Source organism: Artibeus jamaicensis, unplaced genomic scaffold (assembly GCF_021234435.1).
Source record: "Artibeus jamaicensis isolate MK-2021 breed Jamaican fruit bat unplaced genomic scaffold, CSHL_Jam_final contig_3174, whole genome shotgun sequence".
In the NCBI taxonomy this organism is placed as follows: Eukaryota; Metazoa; Chordata; class Mammalia; order Chiroptera; family Phyllostomidae; genus Artibeus; species Artibeus jamaicensis.
In genome coordinates, this window is record NW_026521738.1 from 4645922 (window position 1) to 4664963 (window position 19042).

General features: G+C 35.6%; 1 protein-coding gene across 3 annotated transcripts in view; it reads right to left on the reverse strand.

The window, feature by feature from the left end:
- The window catches only part of EXOC6B (exocyst complex component 6B), a 563620-nt gene that overhangs the window by 465771 nt on the left and 78807 nt on the right, over positions 1-19042 (reverse strand). For all 3 annotated transcript variants that reach the window (XM_037126278.2, XM_053663391.1, XM_053663392.1), the window contains one exon: positions 2928-3132. In XM_037126278.2, coding sequence (XP_036982173.1) covers positions 2928-3132 — 205 coding nt within the window. The remainder of the gene's footprint in view (positions 1-2927; positions 3133-19042) is intronic.

Below are 19042 nucleotides of genomic sequence, written 5' to 3' on the forward strand. Positions count from 1 at the left end.
GCACAGATAGAGAGAAAGAGAGGAATCTTCTCAAAAGGTATATTCCCCAGCATCAACTGCAGAAGCGCATGCAGAAAAAAAGATAAAGAAAAACCCGGGTGCAGTCAGGGGCCCAAGAGAACAATGGGCAAGGAGCCACTGTCTAAGCAAGAAGTTCCCCACCACCAAGGCAGAAGGATTTCCCAGTGCAGCCTGCTGAAGAGATTAAATGATTTGCTATGAGGCAAGAAATACTGTGTCTCCCATTATTTCCATTTCCACGTAGGAGTTTTTGTTGTATCCTATTCTTGCTTCTTCCTTATATATTGGGGTGGGAGGGGACACAAGTCCAGATAACTTGACATCCTACCTACTTCCTGGTCACCAGTCCTTAAAGGGACATACATGGATCTGACAGAGAATGTTGAGCTTCTCTGGAAGACACTAGACTTTGAGATGGATGTTAGTGACTGCAGGGCATATTGGGTTGCCTCTCTTCAGGAAAGGGCAAGTGTGTTTTATGGACGAGAAGAGGGAAGAGACAGTTGATAACTAGAAGAGTGGACTGTGCCAGAGATTAGCTATTATCCACCAATCCTGTGTCCTTCTCCTCTTAGACACAGTGAGATAACCTTTCCCTGCCTACTTTGCAGGTCAATATGACCATGTAATTAAGTTCCGGCCAATGAAATATGAATAGAAGCGATAAGGTACTGCATCTATGCCTAGCCCTTAAAATCCCTCTCAAACACAACACTCCTTGATCTTTCCCCTTCTATAGTAATCTTCAAAGCCATATTAAAAATGGCACAGGAGACATAATGGAAAGAGCCCCCCTAAATCACCATTATGAAGAAAACCATCAGAAACACCATTTTGAAGTTGACATAGTTAAGAAATAAACAATTTCCTCTCCTTTTCCAACATCCATGAATTCAAACAAAAAATGTATTGAACACTACCTACAAATACATGGTAGTTTCCCTCCCACCTACTTTCCTTACCTTTTAGGTGCTATAGAAGATTTTTAAATGTATAAAATATCTTTATTCAAGGATCTTACATATACTATAGCATAAGATAATATATATGCAAAAAAAAGCTATAGTGAAATGAAATTTTTGAAGGGCTATCAGTTAACTAAAAGCCCTGAACTCACAAAGGGTTTCTTCATCACTTTTTATAATTTAATTTAATTTTATTTATTTACTTTTTAAAGATTTTACTTCCTTATTTATCTTTAGAGAGAGGGGAAGGGAGGGAGAAAGAGAGGGAGAAAAACATCCATGTGTGATTGCCCGTTGCATGCTGTCCTCTGGGGACCTGGCCCACAACCCAGGCATGTGCCCTGACTGGGAATCGAACTGGCAATCCTTTGGTTCACAAGCTGGCACTCAATCCACTGAGCCACACCAGCCAGGGCTCTTCATCATTTCTCTATATGACAAAAATATACCCAATAACTAATAATTTAGACAGATAGAATGCCACAATAGACAAATTCACCTCAAACTAACCTGAATTCTACTACAGAATCTGACCTTTACAAGTTGTCTGAACTTGAGCAAGTCACTTTTCTGCCCTGGAGCTTCATTTCTGCAAATAAATAAGGTACCAAATAACCTCACATTAAATGAAATAATGGTCTTTGCTGAATCCTCCCTTTTATCAAAAAGGATATAAAGTTAATTTCTCAAGCACATGAAAAGGAACTTTTAAAAAGGAAGCTTCCACAGAGGCTTTGTACTATACTCTCCTGTATTTTGAAAGTTTAAGAAACATTAGTCAACTGCAATAACAACTTATCTTACAATATGCCTTTATTATCATACTCAAAACAATACCCATCAGAGCGAAGGTATATTTTCAATGGTTAATTTTGTTCCTTTACCACACACACAAAAGACATAGTATCATAGTTTCCACCAGGTTTATCATCAAATAGTTTTAAACTTTCCAGTTTGTAAAGTGCAACATTGACAAAATTAAAAAGAAAGAGGAAAAGAATAATCCACCTCCCTTTAGGAAAGGGATTCTCAATAGGCAAATCTCGTTGGCAGAATCGGACATCTGAAAGAGGATTACCTAGACCAGCTGAGACTGAATATATGATCTAAATACGACCTATTCCCTCTTTCCTCACAGAATAAAACTACAAATGAATTATTCAAGAACACGGTTGTATAATAAAAAAAATGCTTTCCATAATAAATGAACCCTCCACTTATTGCTGCAGGTTACATCATAAGGTATACTGAGAAATTTTAATAAAATCAATGTGACTCAATTTCAAAAGCGCAAGCAACACTGCAAATCATCCCTGCTCTTTAATTCATAATGACAAAAGAAATCCAGATATCCCTTTTGGCTTTGGTAACTTAAAGAAATTAAAGAAAAAAATCTAAATATCTCTAACACATTTATTAATTTGTAGGCTGTAAATAAATCCCTGTCTATGATCATAATTCACAGCATTTCCCAGCAGGTCTTTCTCACTGACACCCAATCATATCAGAAATAACAATTACAGAAATATTCAAATCTCTAACATGACAGCTTGTCTACACAGTAAATGATCAACTAAAGGTACCTATAGCACAATTTAGATCATTAACTAGGAAGAAGACTTTTAAAAATCCCCTGATTTTTAAAAGCAAGGAAAGTATACAAAAACAAAAACCACTCTTCAAAGCCCCAGTGTAAACTACCACAATTGAATTGATTGGTATGATCAGTATTTACTGAAAATGCACACAGCACAAGAATATATATCATAGTAAGTAATTCATTTCTCTGTTAAGAAAATAAAACACATTTTTAAATCATGTGTTACCATAGAGATGAAGGAGTTCCCTAAAATGACAAGAAACAATTAAGACACTTAGCAAAAGAACTTAACAAAATACTTTCATAGTCATTGGCCAAGCTATCATAAACCCACGACCTACTTGTTTCATGGCAGTCTCTCCAATCTTGTCTGAATGTTTGCGGATACTTTCCAGAAAGTCTTTGAGATCAGACATAGAGACATCCTTAATTTCCTCTCGAAGCTTGGGGATGTTATCCACCATCACCTTGCAGAATCGATAGTGGCTCACTTGAGGCAGGTAGGTGTGCTCTAGATGCTCCAGAGTTTTCAGTGCAGGATAATGCCTGTAAAGAGAATTGTGTCCGCTTTAGCTCAGTTCAGTCTGCTTTAGCATCACAGATACATTCCTCAGGAAAAATTTCTAGCCTGAAGTAGTTTTCACTGCACATTAAGATAAATCCAGTATTAAGCTTTAATAAAAATATCAGTGGAAAACTTCAAATTATTAATTCATATATGCATTAAAAGACAAGTAAATTATAACAAAAATGTTTTTTTCTCTTAATTTCATTCAAGGTGAGATTTTTTAAAGTAATGATTATAACACTCACTGATTCTCTCCAAAATCAACCACTGTCTGGAAAAAATCCAGCCATAGTTAATATAACAAGAACAGTTTGAGTGACATTGATGTAACCTGGCAGCCGAGGAAAGTGGACCGGAATGTGTATATGTGAACAGTGATGACCTCACTGTACTATTCAGTGGGGGTGATAGACACTGGTGAGTGAGCGTGAATGCTGTGTGACTGTCACATTCAAAATGACTGAGCCAGTAGAGCTACGAATCTGCATCAAATTTTGTGTTAAGCTTGAATATTTTTCCTCCGTGGGAAACTATTGGGATGACTCAGAAGGCTGCAGTTGTGAACAACTGGTGATTGGCAGCTGCATGACAACAATGTGCCTGCTCAGGCATCACATCCCATGGAGAGTTTTTTGGTGAAACAACAAATCACCCAGGTGACTCAGCCCCTTGAAAGCCCAGATTTGGCACCCTGTGACTTGCAGCTTTTCCCGAAGCTAAAATCACCTTTGAAAGAGAAAAGATTTCAGATCATCAGTGAGATTCAGAAAAATATGTTAGGGCAGCTGACAGCAAATGGGAGAACTGTGTGAGGTCCCAAGGTGCCTACTTTGAGGGGGATTGAGGCATCACTGTCCTATGTACAACGTTTCTTATATCTTGTATCTTCTTTAATAAATGTCTGTTTTTCATGCTACATGGCTGAAAACCTTCTAGACAAACCTCATATACATATATTATATAGGACAAAATAGGACAAAAGAAGATGAAAGAAATGGAGCTAAACTGAAGAAAAACTACTACTATATTATACCAAAATTATATCAACAATGACCTAAAGTAAACTGTAATAAATTAAGATAAAAATTATAATCCACAGAGCAGCCTATAAGAAAATAACTCAAAATATAATCATTAAAAAATTTAACAGAGGTACTTGAAAACAGTATGCTAAATATTATCTAATGATTATTTAGCACACTGAATGATAAAAGTGACTAGGTAAAAACAAATGAGTTGTGCATAAAAGAACATAATAAGAATAAAAAGGAAACAACTACCTGGTAAAGATGATTTGCAACATATACACTTGAGGGTTTAAAAAAACAATAAACAAAGGAAAGCCTTAAAGGAATTTAAAAAAATAAACAAAGCCAACATATGAGAAAAGAAGTTGAACTGATATGTGAAGAAATCCAAATCAAAAACATAATCTTGTCACTCAAACTGGCAAAAATTTCTTAAAAGATTACCAGCATTATTTTCAAGAGTTGTAATAAATGATAATTCACAACCTGCTAGTAATCAAACATATATTATTGATAACAAGTTTTCAATGAAGAATTTTACCAAAACAAGTATTCTAAACAATTGTATTTCAAAAAAAAAAAAAAACTAGATGTAAAAAACATGCATAAAGTTCTTGAATTACAGTTATGTGTATTGAAAAAACTAATCTAGATGTCTAATAACAAGCAATTAAACACATTATGATATATCCATTTAGGAAAAAGCTAATAAAATAGCAAAATATTTACAATATTGTTATATAAAAATTATTTCAAAAATAGAACTTACAAGTATAATCATAACATTTTTCATAATTATAAATGTGTAACATGGACAACAGTGTAGTGATTGAGGAGGGAGTGGAGTATAACGGGACTAAATGGTAATGGGAAAAAATACAATAAAAAATTTTTTTAAAAAATAACTACATCTACTTTAAGAATGTTTACTATTCTGTATGTGTAATCTTAGTGGCTAGTTCAGGAATTCAGGTTGATCTGCCATTAAGTAGCTTTCTTTGTTAACAAAGTAAAACAAATTTTTATAAATTATTTGTAAATATTAAAAACTGATTTCTGTAAAAAATATGTATACATGTATACATTATAAATATACATGCATCACTAAAAATACCCACACATAAGTACATAGAAAAAATGACTAGAAAAATATATACAAAAATGTTCACCATGATTTTTTTCCTTTGGATAGTAACATATGGTTGATAATTTTCTTCATGTTTTTAATTTCCTAATTTCCAATGATATATTTAGTATAGAAAAAACTCAGTTTAAAATCTATAAATAAAAGATTATAGCCCTTTTTTAGATTTTAAGAGTGAATTACCCAGTAGATACTTAATCTCTTCTTGCTCAAATGCACTTAGTACCACAAACACTAAAGACTTGAGATTGGTTTTTCTTTATTTTTTTGTTGTTGTTTTTGTCTCATGTGTTCCAAAAATCAAAAAGTTAGTCCAAATACATGGAGAGAAGAAAGGTTTTTTTCTTCTAAATTTAGAAATAAAAATAAAATATAATTTAATCTGAAATGGTTGCTTTCATTAAAATTTTACAAACTCAAAAACAGTGCAATTCACGTGGCTTAGTGTAAACAGAATGGTGTTTATAGTACAAATAGGTATGAAGAGTTATGTGCCATGAAAAGAAATTCGTCTGAAGAGAAACTTTAGAATGGACAGAAAGCCAGAAATTAAGCCAAAAAGATAAACACACTCTGGGGTTTAGTTATATTTTGGAACATTGTTTATAGAATGAGAAAAATCTAACAATGCTGCCTGCAGACACGAGGCACATTTGCTGATGAGACACATGGCCGCCTGCCGAAAACATCTGGTCTGTCAAGTAACGCCACATTTTTCAAGGCTAATTAGTGTAAAACCCAGTGATTCTGGGAAACAAAGAATGTCACCTTACTTCCCTATTGTCTTCTCTACTATATTCATGTTCCCACTACACCAGATCAAAAAGATTATTCAAATTTCTGGTGTATTTCAAATATCCATGACCAGTTAAAGAATGATAGGCAATTAAACAACTGTACAGCAGACACCAAAGAAAAAAATTATATTGCTAACAGTCATGGAAATCTAAAACAAGATTTTGACATTATTTTTGACAACCTCTAAACATTATTAAAACTGAACCAAAAACCAAATTCTAAGTTTTATTTGAATGTGTGCAGCTGTCTCCCTCTTCCCATAATGCAGGCCCCCTGACAATGATGTGGCAGAGAGAAAAATAAAGGAAAAGTAGAAACTGAAAAAAAAAAAAAAAAAGGTGGTGGGAAAAGGTCTAAAAAATCCTACAAACTGGATAACTAAGGTCAAAATAATTTAGACATGGCTGAATGCTGTCGTGAGAAGAGGAAATGTTGATTCTGGGCAAATTAAATGTTGATACTTTCTTCCCATGGTATGGAACTCTTTCACAAAACGGTTTTTAAAATTCTAATAAGTGACTTTTTAAAGCAGATCACAACCCTCCATGAGAAAAAATTTTTTAATTCAGAGTATGATAAAAATATAAAATAAAAACTTTCATTACAGAAAATATTAGTGCCTTTCCCAATCAAAAGGCATCATTAACAAATATTTAACCTCCTCTATGAGCTAAAGATAAAAAGATGGTCAGATATCTTTCCTTAAGGAATGTAAAACCTAGTAGTATAATCAGTAATTACACCTTTAAAAAATAACTAGGCTGTCAGCCATGAAAGAGTAACAAGGAACAGACATGAACTCCCACTTTTAAAAAGTAGAATATGGGCTAAAATATATAAAATGGTTGTTTTCAGATAGTAGACATCAGGTAACACAGAACTGTAATCTCTGAAAAAAGAGAAACAAATAAGGTGAGTTTAATAATTATCTGAGTTATCTACCACACGGTGATTTCTAGATCATGGACAGACTCAGGGCAAAACCAAACAGAGCCCAGCAGCTTAGCAGCATTAGAGTCAGAGACAGGAGCTCGGGAAAGCTGACAGACCTTGAGACTGTGCAATAGGATTAAAAAAACAGATGAAGTTCCACATGGACGGGCAAAAAAGAAGAAAAAGAGGGGAAGAGAGAGAGAAAAATGAGGAAAAGACAGACAGATACCAGGGAGTGTAAGATAAACACTTCCAGGAGCCTGGAAAAGGCAGAGGCATATTCAAAGGACCAAAATGAAGAGTCCTTGGGGAATTCCTGAGTAATTCAACAAAGATGAATACTACTCCGAAATACCCAAAATGAAGGTGGGTCTTAAAAAGCTTAAAACAAAGGTTTAAAATGGGATTTAAACAAACCTGCAAACAACTAACCTATTTGCCAAAACAAAGACCAAAACTCTCTAAGAAAAATAAAAGCCCCCCAAAATCCAGACACTCATCAACATAAATTAATGTCCATTATTAAATCAAAAATTACTAGACATAAGAACAAAAAAAAAAACCTGACCTATAAGTAGAAAAACCAAAGCAGTCTGTGAAGAGATACAAAATGTCGAAAGTGTCAAAACTAGCAAAGAACATGAAAACAGATAATAGAGCTCTATACATGTATTTAAAGACAAAAATAAGAGAAATTAAACAAAAAAATATGAAGAATATATTTTCTGAAATGAAAATTTCACTGGATGGGATTCAAAGATTAGACAATGCAAAAGAGAGATATCAAAATACTTGAACAGAGCAATAAAATCCATACCATGTAAAGCACAGAGGAAAAAAAGACTTGGGAAAAAAGAGAATAGATCCTCTATTCCAATATAGATGTAACTTAAGTCCCAGTATGAAGATGGTGAAAGGAGAGAAAAAAATGTTAGAAAAAGTATTATCTGAACATTTTCCAAGTTTTATGAAAATTATATTTACAACCACAAGCAGAATAAACACCCACATGCACACACATGTATTTACACCAAAGTGCATCAAAAATCAAACTGCTGAGAACAAATAAAAAAGGGCAAAGTTCTAAAAGAGCTGGAGAAATGACACCTTAAACACAGACAGGCAAAGGTAAGACTGTTAACATGCCTCTCCTCAGAAACTACATAAGCTGAAAGACAAAGAAACGACATTTGAAGAACTAATTAATCTACAAACCTAGTTTCAAAAATGAACAATGAGATACTATTTCATACCACCAAGATGGCCATAATCAAGAGACAGACAATAATAAATATTGACAAGGATATGAAGAAATTGACATCTTCATTGCTGCTGGCGGGAAGGTAAAAACACAGCTGCTTTGGAAAGCAATCTGGCACTTCCTCAAATGGTTAAACATAGAGTTAAAACATGATCCAGAAAGACAAATACCACATAATTTCATTCATATGTGGAATCTAATGAACAAACTGAACTAACGAGCAAAATAGAGACAGACTCATAAACAGAGAAGGATGACAGCTATAGGGGATGGGGGAGTTGAAGGGGCAGAGAGGTCAAGCAAAAAGATAAAAGGACTCATGGACATGAACAAAGTGTGGCAAATGCCAGGGGAAAGAGGGTACAATGGAGCTAACTGGCAGTGGAAAAAATACAATTAAAAAAGTTAAAAGAAGCCCTGGCTGGCATAGCTCAGTGGATTGAGTGCGGGCCTGCGAACCACACAATTGCAGTTCGATTCCCAGTCAGGGCACATTCCTGGGTTGCAGGCCAGTTCCCGGCAGGGGACTCATGAGAGGCAATCACACACAAATGTTTCTCTCCTTCTCCCCTTCCTCTCTAAAGATAAATAAATAAAATCTTTAAAAAAAAAGTTCAAAGAAACAAAAAACATGATCTAGCAATTCTATTCCTAGCTATATATCCAAGAGAAATAAAAACATTATCTCGCCCTGGCTGGTGTAGCTCAGTGGATTGAGCACGGGCCTGCGAACCAGATAATCGCGGTTCGATTCCCAGTCAGGGCACATACCCAGGTTGCAGGCCGGTTCCCTGCAGGCCAGTTCCCAGCAGGGGATGCATGAAAGGCAACCATACATTGATGTTTCTCTCCCTCTCTCCTTCCCTTCCCCTCTAAAGATAAATAAATAAAATCTTAAAAAAAAAAAAAAAAAATCAGTCCTTAAAAAAAAAAAAAAAAAAAAAAAAAACATTATCTCTACACCAAAAAAACCTATAAACAAAAATTCACAGCAGCATTATTCATAAAAGCCAAGAAATGAAAAGAACTCAAATATTCATCAACTGATAAATAGATAAATAAGAAGTGATATATCCCTATAATAGAATATTATTCAGAAATAAAAAGAAATGAAGAATTGATATACAGTACAAATGAATGAACCTCAAAAACATTATGTTAAATGAAAGAAGCCAATCACAAAAAACCACATATTGTATTATTCCATGTATATGAAATTCCAGAATAGGCAAATCTACATGTAAAGTAAATCAGTCGTTCCCGGTAGCTGCTAAGGGAAGGTGAAGACCAGAGGAGGACTGCATAATGACAGCTAAGCAGCTCAAAGTTTCTTTTGCAAAGAGTGAAAACATTCTAAAACTGACGGTAGTGATGACTGCACAACTCAACAAACACACTAAAAGCCACTGAACTGTACACTTTAAATAGATGAATTAAATAGTATGTAAATTACATCTCAATAAAGCTGTTAAAAATATTGCAGGCAAAAAAATTTTAAAGAGACAATATAAAGATTAAACAAAAAGAAAGCAGCAAAGGCTATTATTAATACCAAACAACAACAATTTCAGAAAAAGGAATATTGCCAGGGATACAGGGGGAACTTCCATAATAATAAGTGGGTTATTTCATCAGGAAGATATAACAATGTTAAATGAGTGTGCACCCAACAAGAGAGCTTCAATACACACATAGAAAGAACTCAAAGAACAGAAAAACACATGCAAATCCACAATCGTAACAGGCAATTTCAAACTCCTCTGTCAGCAACTGATAAATACAAAATTATTAGGATGTAGAAAACCTGAACACTATCAAACAAATGTACCTAAATGACAGTTAAGAAAGGCTCTACTCAACAACAAAATATGCATTATTTTGAAGTGTACATGGGATTTTCACCAAAATAAGACCACATTAGGGGCATAAAACAAGTAAGTCTCAACACACACAAGACACTGAAATCTTACATTTTACCTCTGTGAACACAATGAACTATTTATAATTACAAATACATTTGAAAATCCCCCAATATTTGGAAATTAATCATTTCATTTCTAAATAATTAGCAAATTAAACTCTAAAAATCATGAGAAATTAGAAAATATTTGGAAAAAAATCATAAAACATGCAATATTCAGCCAAAACACTACTTAGAGAGAAATGTGGATTTAAATGGCAACAATAGAAAAGAAAGAACCAAAATCAATACTCTAGGCCTCCACCTACAAAGCTGGAAAAAGAGCATATTAATCCCCAAGTAGACAGAAGTAAGGAAATACTAAAGATAATAGCAGAGATCAGTAACATAGATAACAAGAAAAAACTCAATAAAACCTAAAGGTGCTTTTTGAAAAAATTAATAAAAGTGACAAACCTCTAGTTAGAACAATCAGAAAGAGAAGCAGAGACAGAAGCAAAGACTAAGATGGGTACTGGATTCATCGCAATGATCACTTCGTAAGTCATATAAATGTCTAATCACTTTGTTAGACCACTGAAATTAATATAATATTGCATGTCAACTGAACCAAAAAAGTAATTTTTTTAAAAAACAAAGACAGAGAACATATAACTTATCAACATGAGCAATGAAAGAGAAAGTGTCACCATAGATCTTATACATGTTAAAATAAGGGACTATCATGGGCAATTCTTACTAATAAGTTCAACATCTTGAATGACATGGATAAACTCTTGAAATATACGAGTAAACATAATTTACTCAAGAAACAAAAATGAAAAAGCCTGGTACTGATTTCTAAATTAAATTTGCAATTGAATACCTTCTCACCAAAAACAAACAAATCTCATTGTCCAAGTGCCCTCACTGGTGGATTCTACCAAATATTTAAGAAAGGCAATGCCGCCCTGGCTGGTGTAGCTCACTGGATTGAGCAAAGGCCTGAGAACCAAACACTCGCGGTTCGATTCCCAGTCAGGGCACAAGCCTGGGTTGCAGACCAGTTCCTTGCAGACCAATTCCCAGCAGGGGACGCATGAAAGGCAACCATACATTGATGTTTCTCTCCCTCTCTCCTTCCCTTCCCCTCTAAAGATAAATAAATAAAATCTTTAAAAAAAAAAAAAAGATTTAAAAATTAAAAAAAAAAAAAAGGCAATGCCAACACTATGCAAATTCTTCCAGGAAATCAAAGGAGTACTTCCCAACTCATTCTATAAGGCAAACATTAATCTGATATCAAAATCAGACAAAGACAATACAAAAAATTTTGATAAATATTCCTGGAGAACATAAATGCAAAAATCCTCAATAAAATTTTAGCAAATTTAATACTACATCATAAATCATGAGCAGGAGAGATTTATTCCACAAATGCAAGTTTGGTTTAACATTCAGTAATTAATCAATATAATTCATCATACAAACTAAAACATATATATGATCATCTCAACTGACATAGAAAAAGCATTTGACAAAAACAACTTTCATTCCTAATACAAACTTGCAACAACCAAAAACAAAAGGGAACTTCCTCAATCATATAAATGGCACGTACGAAGAAAAAAACTATACCTACCATCTTACTTAAAGTAAACTTACTTAACTAAGCTTAGTGACAAGCTTTTCCCTCTAAGATCAGGATCAGGGCAAAGATAGCCACGCTCACTGCTTCTAGTCAACACAGTACTACAGGTGCTGGGCAGTTTAATTAGAAAAGAAAGCAAACAAAAGCAAAACCATTCCAAGTGGAATGAAAGAAATACAACTGTTTTTATTTACAAAATAAGATGAGCATTTACACAGAAAATCCAATGGAATATACCAAAAAAACCCTTCTAAAATTACTAAGTAACTTAAGGTTTCAGAATACAAGATAAATATTTTAAAAATAGCAGTATACTAGTAATAAGTGTCTGATGTTGGAAATTCTAAATTAATACCATTTAAAATAAGCATCAGAAAATATGAAATATTTAGAGATAAAATAATAAAGGATATGTAAGGTTTATTCACTGAAAACATTGTTGAAAAAAATTAAAGAAGACCTAAATAAATGAGTGCATCCACATGGGTTGGTGGGGAAGAAGATGGACCAGCATGATGTACCTAGCACAAGTGACCTAGTGAGATAAGGAGGATGCCTGTATAAAAGCAGCCTCCTATGGAGTATCAGAGCCCAACAGGGATGAGGAGGGCATTCAGGCAGGACAGGAGCACGCCACAGGGTATTAAAGCCCCAGGGGAGTATGGAGGATACCATCTGGGGTGGGACTCAGTGTGCACTGTTGGCCCTCCAGCAGGGTAAAGAGCTGCAGTGACAGCAATAAGGTAATCAGTTTCACAAGGGGAACTGATCAAATAAATAAATACACTAAAACTAGTGAGAGGCAGCTTACTCAATAGTAATGAGCACACCAAGCACATAGACCTTGGCTTCTAAATAATATTCGTTACCCCCCCCCCAAAAAAGCATGGTTTCTTAGGAAAATGGTTGATTCCAGGGCTGCAGCAGACAAAATATAAGACAAATCTGAAAACTATCTTTTTTTTGCTGGTAAGAAAGTACTCAAAGAGTTAAGGGGACATGATAAAAGGACACAAAAGCCAGATTAAAGGGCTCCACTGGTGTTATTCAAGACAATTTAAGCAACAAAATAAATAAAACTAACAAATTATGACCCATCAAATAAAGTTAAAAAACATGAGTCCATGCTGACATAAAAATAAATCAAAAGTTTGATGAAAAATGATGAATTTACATAACAATACCTCCCCACAAAATTTTTCATTATAAAGGAAAAAAAGAGTAACTGTACAATGGAAAAGTCTGGCAGACACCATCTTAATAAAGTAATCAAAGTGGACATTATCAGGGAGAGGACAAATCAAATTTGTCTGCCACTTCATAGACTGCAATGAGAACACAGTAGCACTTTTGTTATATCCTAGCCAAAAACATACAACGTGAATCTAATTATGAGGAAATACTGCCAAACCCAAATTGAGATGCATTCTACATAATAAACAGCCTATATTCTTCAAAAGTGATACGGAAAAAGGCAAAGAAAGGCTGAAGATAGTTTCAAGTTGAAGAAGACTAAAGAGATACAAGCACTAAATGTAGTACACAATTTAAACTAGATTCTTTTGCCATAAAGAATATAATTGAGACAACTGGCAAGATTTGAATCAGGTATGAGGATTAGATGCTACTAAATCTATCGATGTTGATGTCTATCCTCTGTTGTATGTGGCCACATAGGAGAGTATCTTCATCGGTAGAAAATCACACTAAAGTATGATTAAGCATAGAGTTTGGGGATGATGGAGCATCAGGTTAGCAACTTACTTTCTACTGGCTCAAGAAAAAGACAAAAGTTATCAATACTGAGCTTGAGAATATTTACAAATAAAATTTTAAAGACCATAAACTAAATCTGAATGTTACAAAATTTACAGTTACTATACACTAACTGTACAAAGTTAATGCATAAGCCATGCATTGAAGAAAACATTTGGGGGATATAATAGGAAAAGATATCTAAAATATACAAATTCTTATAAATGAGGAATAAAAAAAGATGACCTAAGGGAAAAATACAGGGTGGGGTAAAAGTAGATTTATAGTTGTTCACATGAAAAATAATATAATAATTATTAATAATAATACAAGAATAAATTCTGTGTCTCATGTACTCACACTGGTAACCTACTTTTGTTCCACCTTGTATAAGAAAATCCAAATGTCCAAAAAACAATTTCACTAGTAATCAAAGAAATGCAACCCTGAAACAGTTATCATGTCACAATTATCAGATTTGCAAAAACTAAAAACTTTGATAAAGATACTAATGATGTTACTAAGAAGTTTAGTAATAGGATGTCCCACAAATGCTGGTGGAAGTCTGAAGCTGGTAAATCACTTCAGAAAGCAATATCTAGTTAAGATAAAAGACATTTATATCCTTTCTTTGATTCAACTAATATTCTAGGTATACCGGTAAATCCTAGACCAGCATAACTGGCATTATCTCACAGCTTGGCACAAATGAAGACTCTCAGGAATGACCCCTGACTTACCGAACCAGAATCTACATTTAACAAACCTCCACGTGATTTGTAAACATAGCAACATTTGAAACGCACTGTTCTTGAGAAACCTTGATGTATGGCCAAAGAGACATGAACAAGGATATTTATTACACCATTCTCTGCATAGCAAACAACTGGAAACATACCAAATGTCCCTCATAGGATCAGTCAGGTAAGTTATCCTGTAGTAACAACAATCCAAAAATCTCAGTAGCTTTAAAACAAAGATTCATAACTTACTCATGCTATACATCCATAACCGGTTGGCAGGGAAGCTCTGTTCATTACAAATACTCAGGAATTCAATCCCCATCTTGAAAGGTAGTTTTGTCATGACCAAAGGAAAATAGAACTCCAGCAGGACTTGCACTGGAAATTAACTGCTAAACCCTAAAGTAACACTTATCACTTCTGTTCACACCTTATCAGCCACGAGAGTCACAGAGCCCAAGGGAGCACAGAAAATACAATCCTACTATGTGTCAAAAGATGCTTCAGCTAGAAATACTGGTGAACAGCACTTATGACAACCACTAGAACTATGAGGGGAAATGTGAATGATCCATATAATGGACTACTACACAGCATTTCAAACAAGTAAACTACACTTATATAAATAAAGAAAATCAGTCCTTTACTAACATATAAGCCATATAAGAGCAGATGTTTCTATTTGTTTGGGTCAGAGGTGTATCCCCAACACCAAGTATCCCCAACACCTAGCATACTTTAGGTACTTAATTCATTTTTGTTGAATAAATGAGTCTCAAAAAAATGAGAAATGAGAACTATTCATGTAAATATTTTTAAAAACATGAAATAATACAATGATTTATAGACACCAAAAACATGCAGCAAAGGAAACATCAGATTTAATATGGGGAGTAGGGAAAGAAATAGGATGGAGGAAGGGACATAAGTCTTATCTGTAATATTTTAAAATGTATATCTTTACCTCTTTCTGTCCATGTGTTTGTTCATATGTGCACGCATGCACACACACACACACACAAAGGTCTATCCAGAAAGTATCCAGCCATGTGATATGAAAAACAGAGACCTTTACTGAAGAAGATACAACATACAAGAAACACTGTACATAGGATAATGATGCTCCAGTCCCCTTCAAAGTAGCACCTTGGGATCTCATACAACTTTCCCAGCTGCCATCAACTGCCCCATCATATTTTTCTGAATCTCACTGATGGTCTGAAATCTCTTCCCTTTCAAAGGTGACTTTAGTTTTGGGAAAAGGCAGAAGTCATAGGGCACCAAATCTGGGCTGTCAGGGGGCTGAGACACCTGGGTGATTTGATGCTTCACTGAAAAACTACATAAGATGTAATGCCTGAGCAGGAGTTGCCATGATGAAGCTGCCAACCACCAGTTGTCCACAGCTGCAGCCTTCTGAATCACCCAGATAGTTTTCATGGGGGAATGTTCAAGCTTAACTAAAAAACTGTTACAGATTTGTTGCTCTACTCACTCGGTCATTTTGAATGTGACAGACACATAGTACACATGCTCACGCATCTACTGCCCCCACTGAATAGGATAGTGAAGTGGTCGTTGCTCACACATGTGCATCCCAGTCCATTCTCCTTGGCTGCCAGGTTACATCAACATGTAAACCACTATCATTATAGGAACAATGGTTGGACTTTTTCTGGACTACCTCATATATATATATATATATATATATATATATATATACACACACACACACACACACACACATACAGACATATATATACACATACACTTACATATGTATGTGTATATATATACATATACACACACACATATATATACACATACATATATGTGAAACAAAACAGGAAAAGTTAGTATTTGTTAATTCAGAGAATTCACATAAGCATTCTTTTATTTTCTATAACTTTAGAACTTCACAAAAAGATTGTCAGGAAAATCATATTCCTCTCACATCTCATATTTTTCTACCTATGTTATTTTATGTGAACATGTCCTCCTGAAGAGAAGGAAGCCAGAGAAATAATCCTAAGAAACTTAAAATTTTTAATGCCTCATGCTTTAGATTTAAAATTCTTGAGAATGTAGAATTTTTATTCACAACATTTCTATTCTTATTTCAATATTAAATGCATTTTAATTCCATATTTTTCCCTTTAAAACCTAGGTAAAATTAACATTTCTAGAAGATGTGTTCTATTTATCCTGCAGCTTCACATACTCCCCCATCGTACTACATGGTACCCCAAGGCAGAGAGGGCAGGGATGCTTACTCTAGTTTGAAAAGAAAAGCCAAAAAGTCACTATAGAGTTTTCTCTAGAATAAATGAGAAAATACAAAGGACTTCCAGCCAAGATAGAAATGTAGGTGGAAACACTGTGCCTCCTCGCACAACCAAGTTTAAAGACAACAAAGTTTTAGCAACAAAAACACAGCCAAAACACAGAAAATTGAACTGTAGGAAAGTCCGACAACAACGAACCATTCAGCCAGACCGGTAAGGGGCGGAGTCAGCGGCAGAGCAGGGGTTGGGCAGGAAAAATCAGGGACGAGCCCAGGAGCGCAGGCGGTGGTTGGTGGATTCCAGGTGTGGGGTGGCAACGGGTAGACCTAGTGAGGCTACAAGGCGGCTTGCTGACCACAGTCACACATTTGAGGGCAGATAAACCAAGTAAAGGAGCGAGCAGTGAGACAGACCGCTCAGGCCAGGGCCCCAGGGACAGGAATTGGTGCCTGAAAGCACCAATTAGAAAGACTTTGGGGTCGAGGTGCCAGGAGAAGCTCCCAGGCTCACAGAGTCCCTTGGAGAGACCTACAGGGTACTGGAGGGTGCACAAGTCCACACACCTGGGAACCAGCACCAGAAGGGCCCAATTTGCTTATGGGAAGCGGCAGAGGGGACAGAAATCTGAGAGCAGAACAAATGCCATTACCCCTCTCTGACCCCGCCCCCACATACAGTGTCACAATCCAGCAACCTGGGTGGCCCCGCCCATGGGGTGAATACTTAAGGCTCCACCCCTCATACATAACAGGTAGGAACAGACCAAAACATTATGGCTCAAGAACAGCTCAAAGCCCCAGAGCCAATAAATCTAAGCGACCAAGAGATAGCTAAACTTTCAGATGCACAGTTCAAAACACTGGTGATCGGGATGCTCACAGAATTGGTTGATTTTAGTCACAAATTAGAGTAACAAATGAAGGCTAATCTAAGTGAAATGAAGGGAAATGCACAGGAAATCAATAGTGATGGGAAAGAAACTGGGACTCAAATCAAGGGAGTAGACCAGAAGGAAGAAAAAAATGACCAAACAAAAAAGAATGAAGAAGTAAGAATTCAAAAAACTGAGGAGAGGCTTAGGAACCTCCAGGACATCTTTAAATTCTCCAACATCTGAATTATAGGGGTACCAGAAGGGGAAGAGAAAGAGCAAGTGGAAAACTTAATTGAACAAATAATAAAGGAGAACTTCCCCAATCTGGCAAAGGAAATAGACTTCCAGAAAATCCAGGAAGCTCAGAGAGTCCCAAAGAACTTGGACCCAAGAAGGAGTACACCAAGACACATCATAATTACATTAGCCAAGATTCAAATGAAGGAGAGAATCCTAGAAGCAGCAAGAGATGAAGAGACAGTCACCTACAAAGGAGTCCCCATCAGACTGTCAGCTGATTTCTCAAAACAGACCTTACAGGCAAGAAGGAACTGGAAAGAAGTATTCCAAGTCATGAAACCCAAAGACCTACACCCAAGATTACTCTATCCAGCAAAGCTTTCATTTAGAATGGAAGGGCAGATAAAGTGCTTCTCAGATAAGGTCAAGTTCAAGGAGTTCATCATCACCAAGCCCTTATTATATGAAATGTTAAAGGGACTTACTTACCTAAGAAAAAGAAGATAAAAAACATGAACAATGAAAGGACAGCAAACTCACAGTTATTAACAACCACACCTAAAACAAAAGCAATCTCAGAGGACAGCTAGATCAGGAGTGGAACCATAGAAATGAAGATCTCATGGAGGGTTAGCAACAGGGGAGTGGGAGGAGGAGAAGTGGGGAGAAGGTACAGAGAATAAGTAGCATAGATGGCAGGTAGAAAATAGATAGGGGGGAGGGCAAGAATAATATGGGAAATATAGAATCTAAAGAACTTGTGACACGTGGGCATAAACTAAAGGGGGGGAAGGTGGGGGAGGGGTGTGCAGGGTGGAGGGGAATGAAGGGGGGAAATAGGACAACTGTAATGGCATAATCAATAAAATAATTTTAAAAAAAGAATAGTATGGGAAGTGGAGAAGACAAAGAACTTATATGTACAGCCCGTGGACATGAACAAAGGGGGAGGGGAATTCTGCTGGGAGTGGGATGCAGGGTGGTAGGGAATAAAAGGGAGAAAAATTGGGACAACTGTAATAGCATAATCAATAAAATATATTAAAAAACAAACAAAAAAGAAAATACAACACACAACAGAGAAATCCTTTAAACTTAACCTTGACCTTGTCCCCTGTGATCGTTAATTTTATGTGTCAAGTTGGCTAGACCACAGTACTGGATATTTTTGGTCAAATATTATTCCAGATACTTCCATGAAGGTGTTTATAGATGAAAATTGTTAACATTTAAATCAACAGACTGTTAGGAAAGAAGATTCCTCTCCCTAATGTAG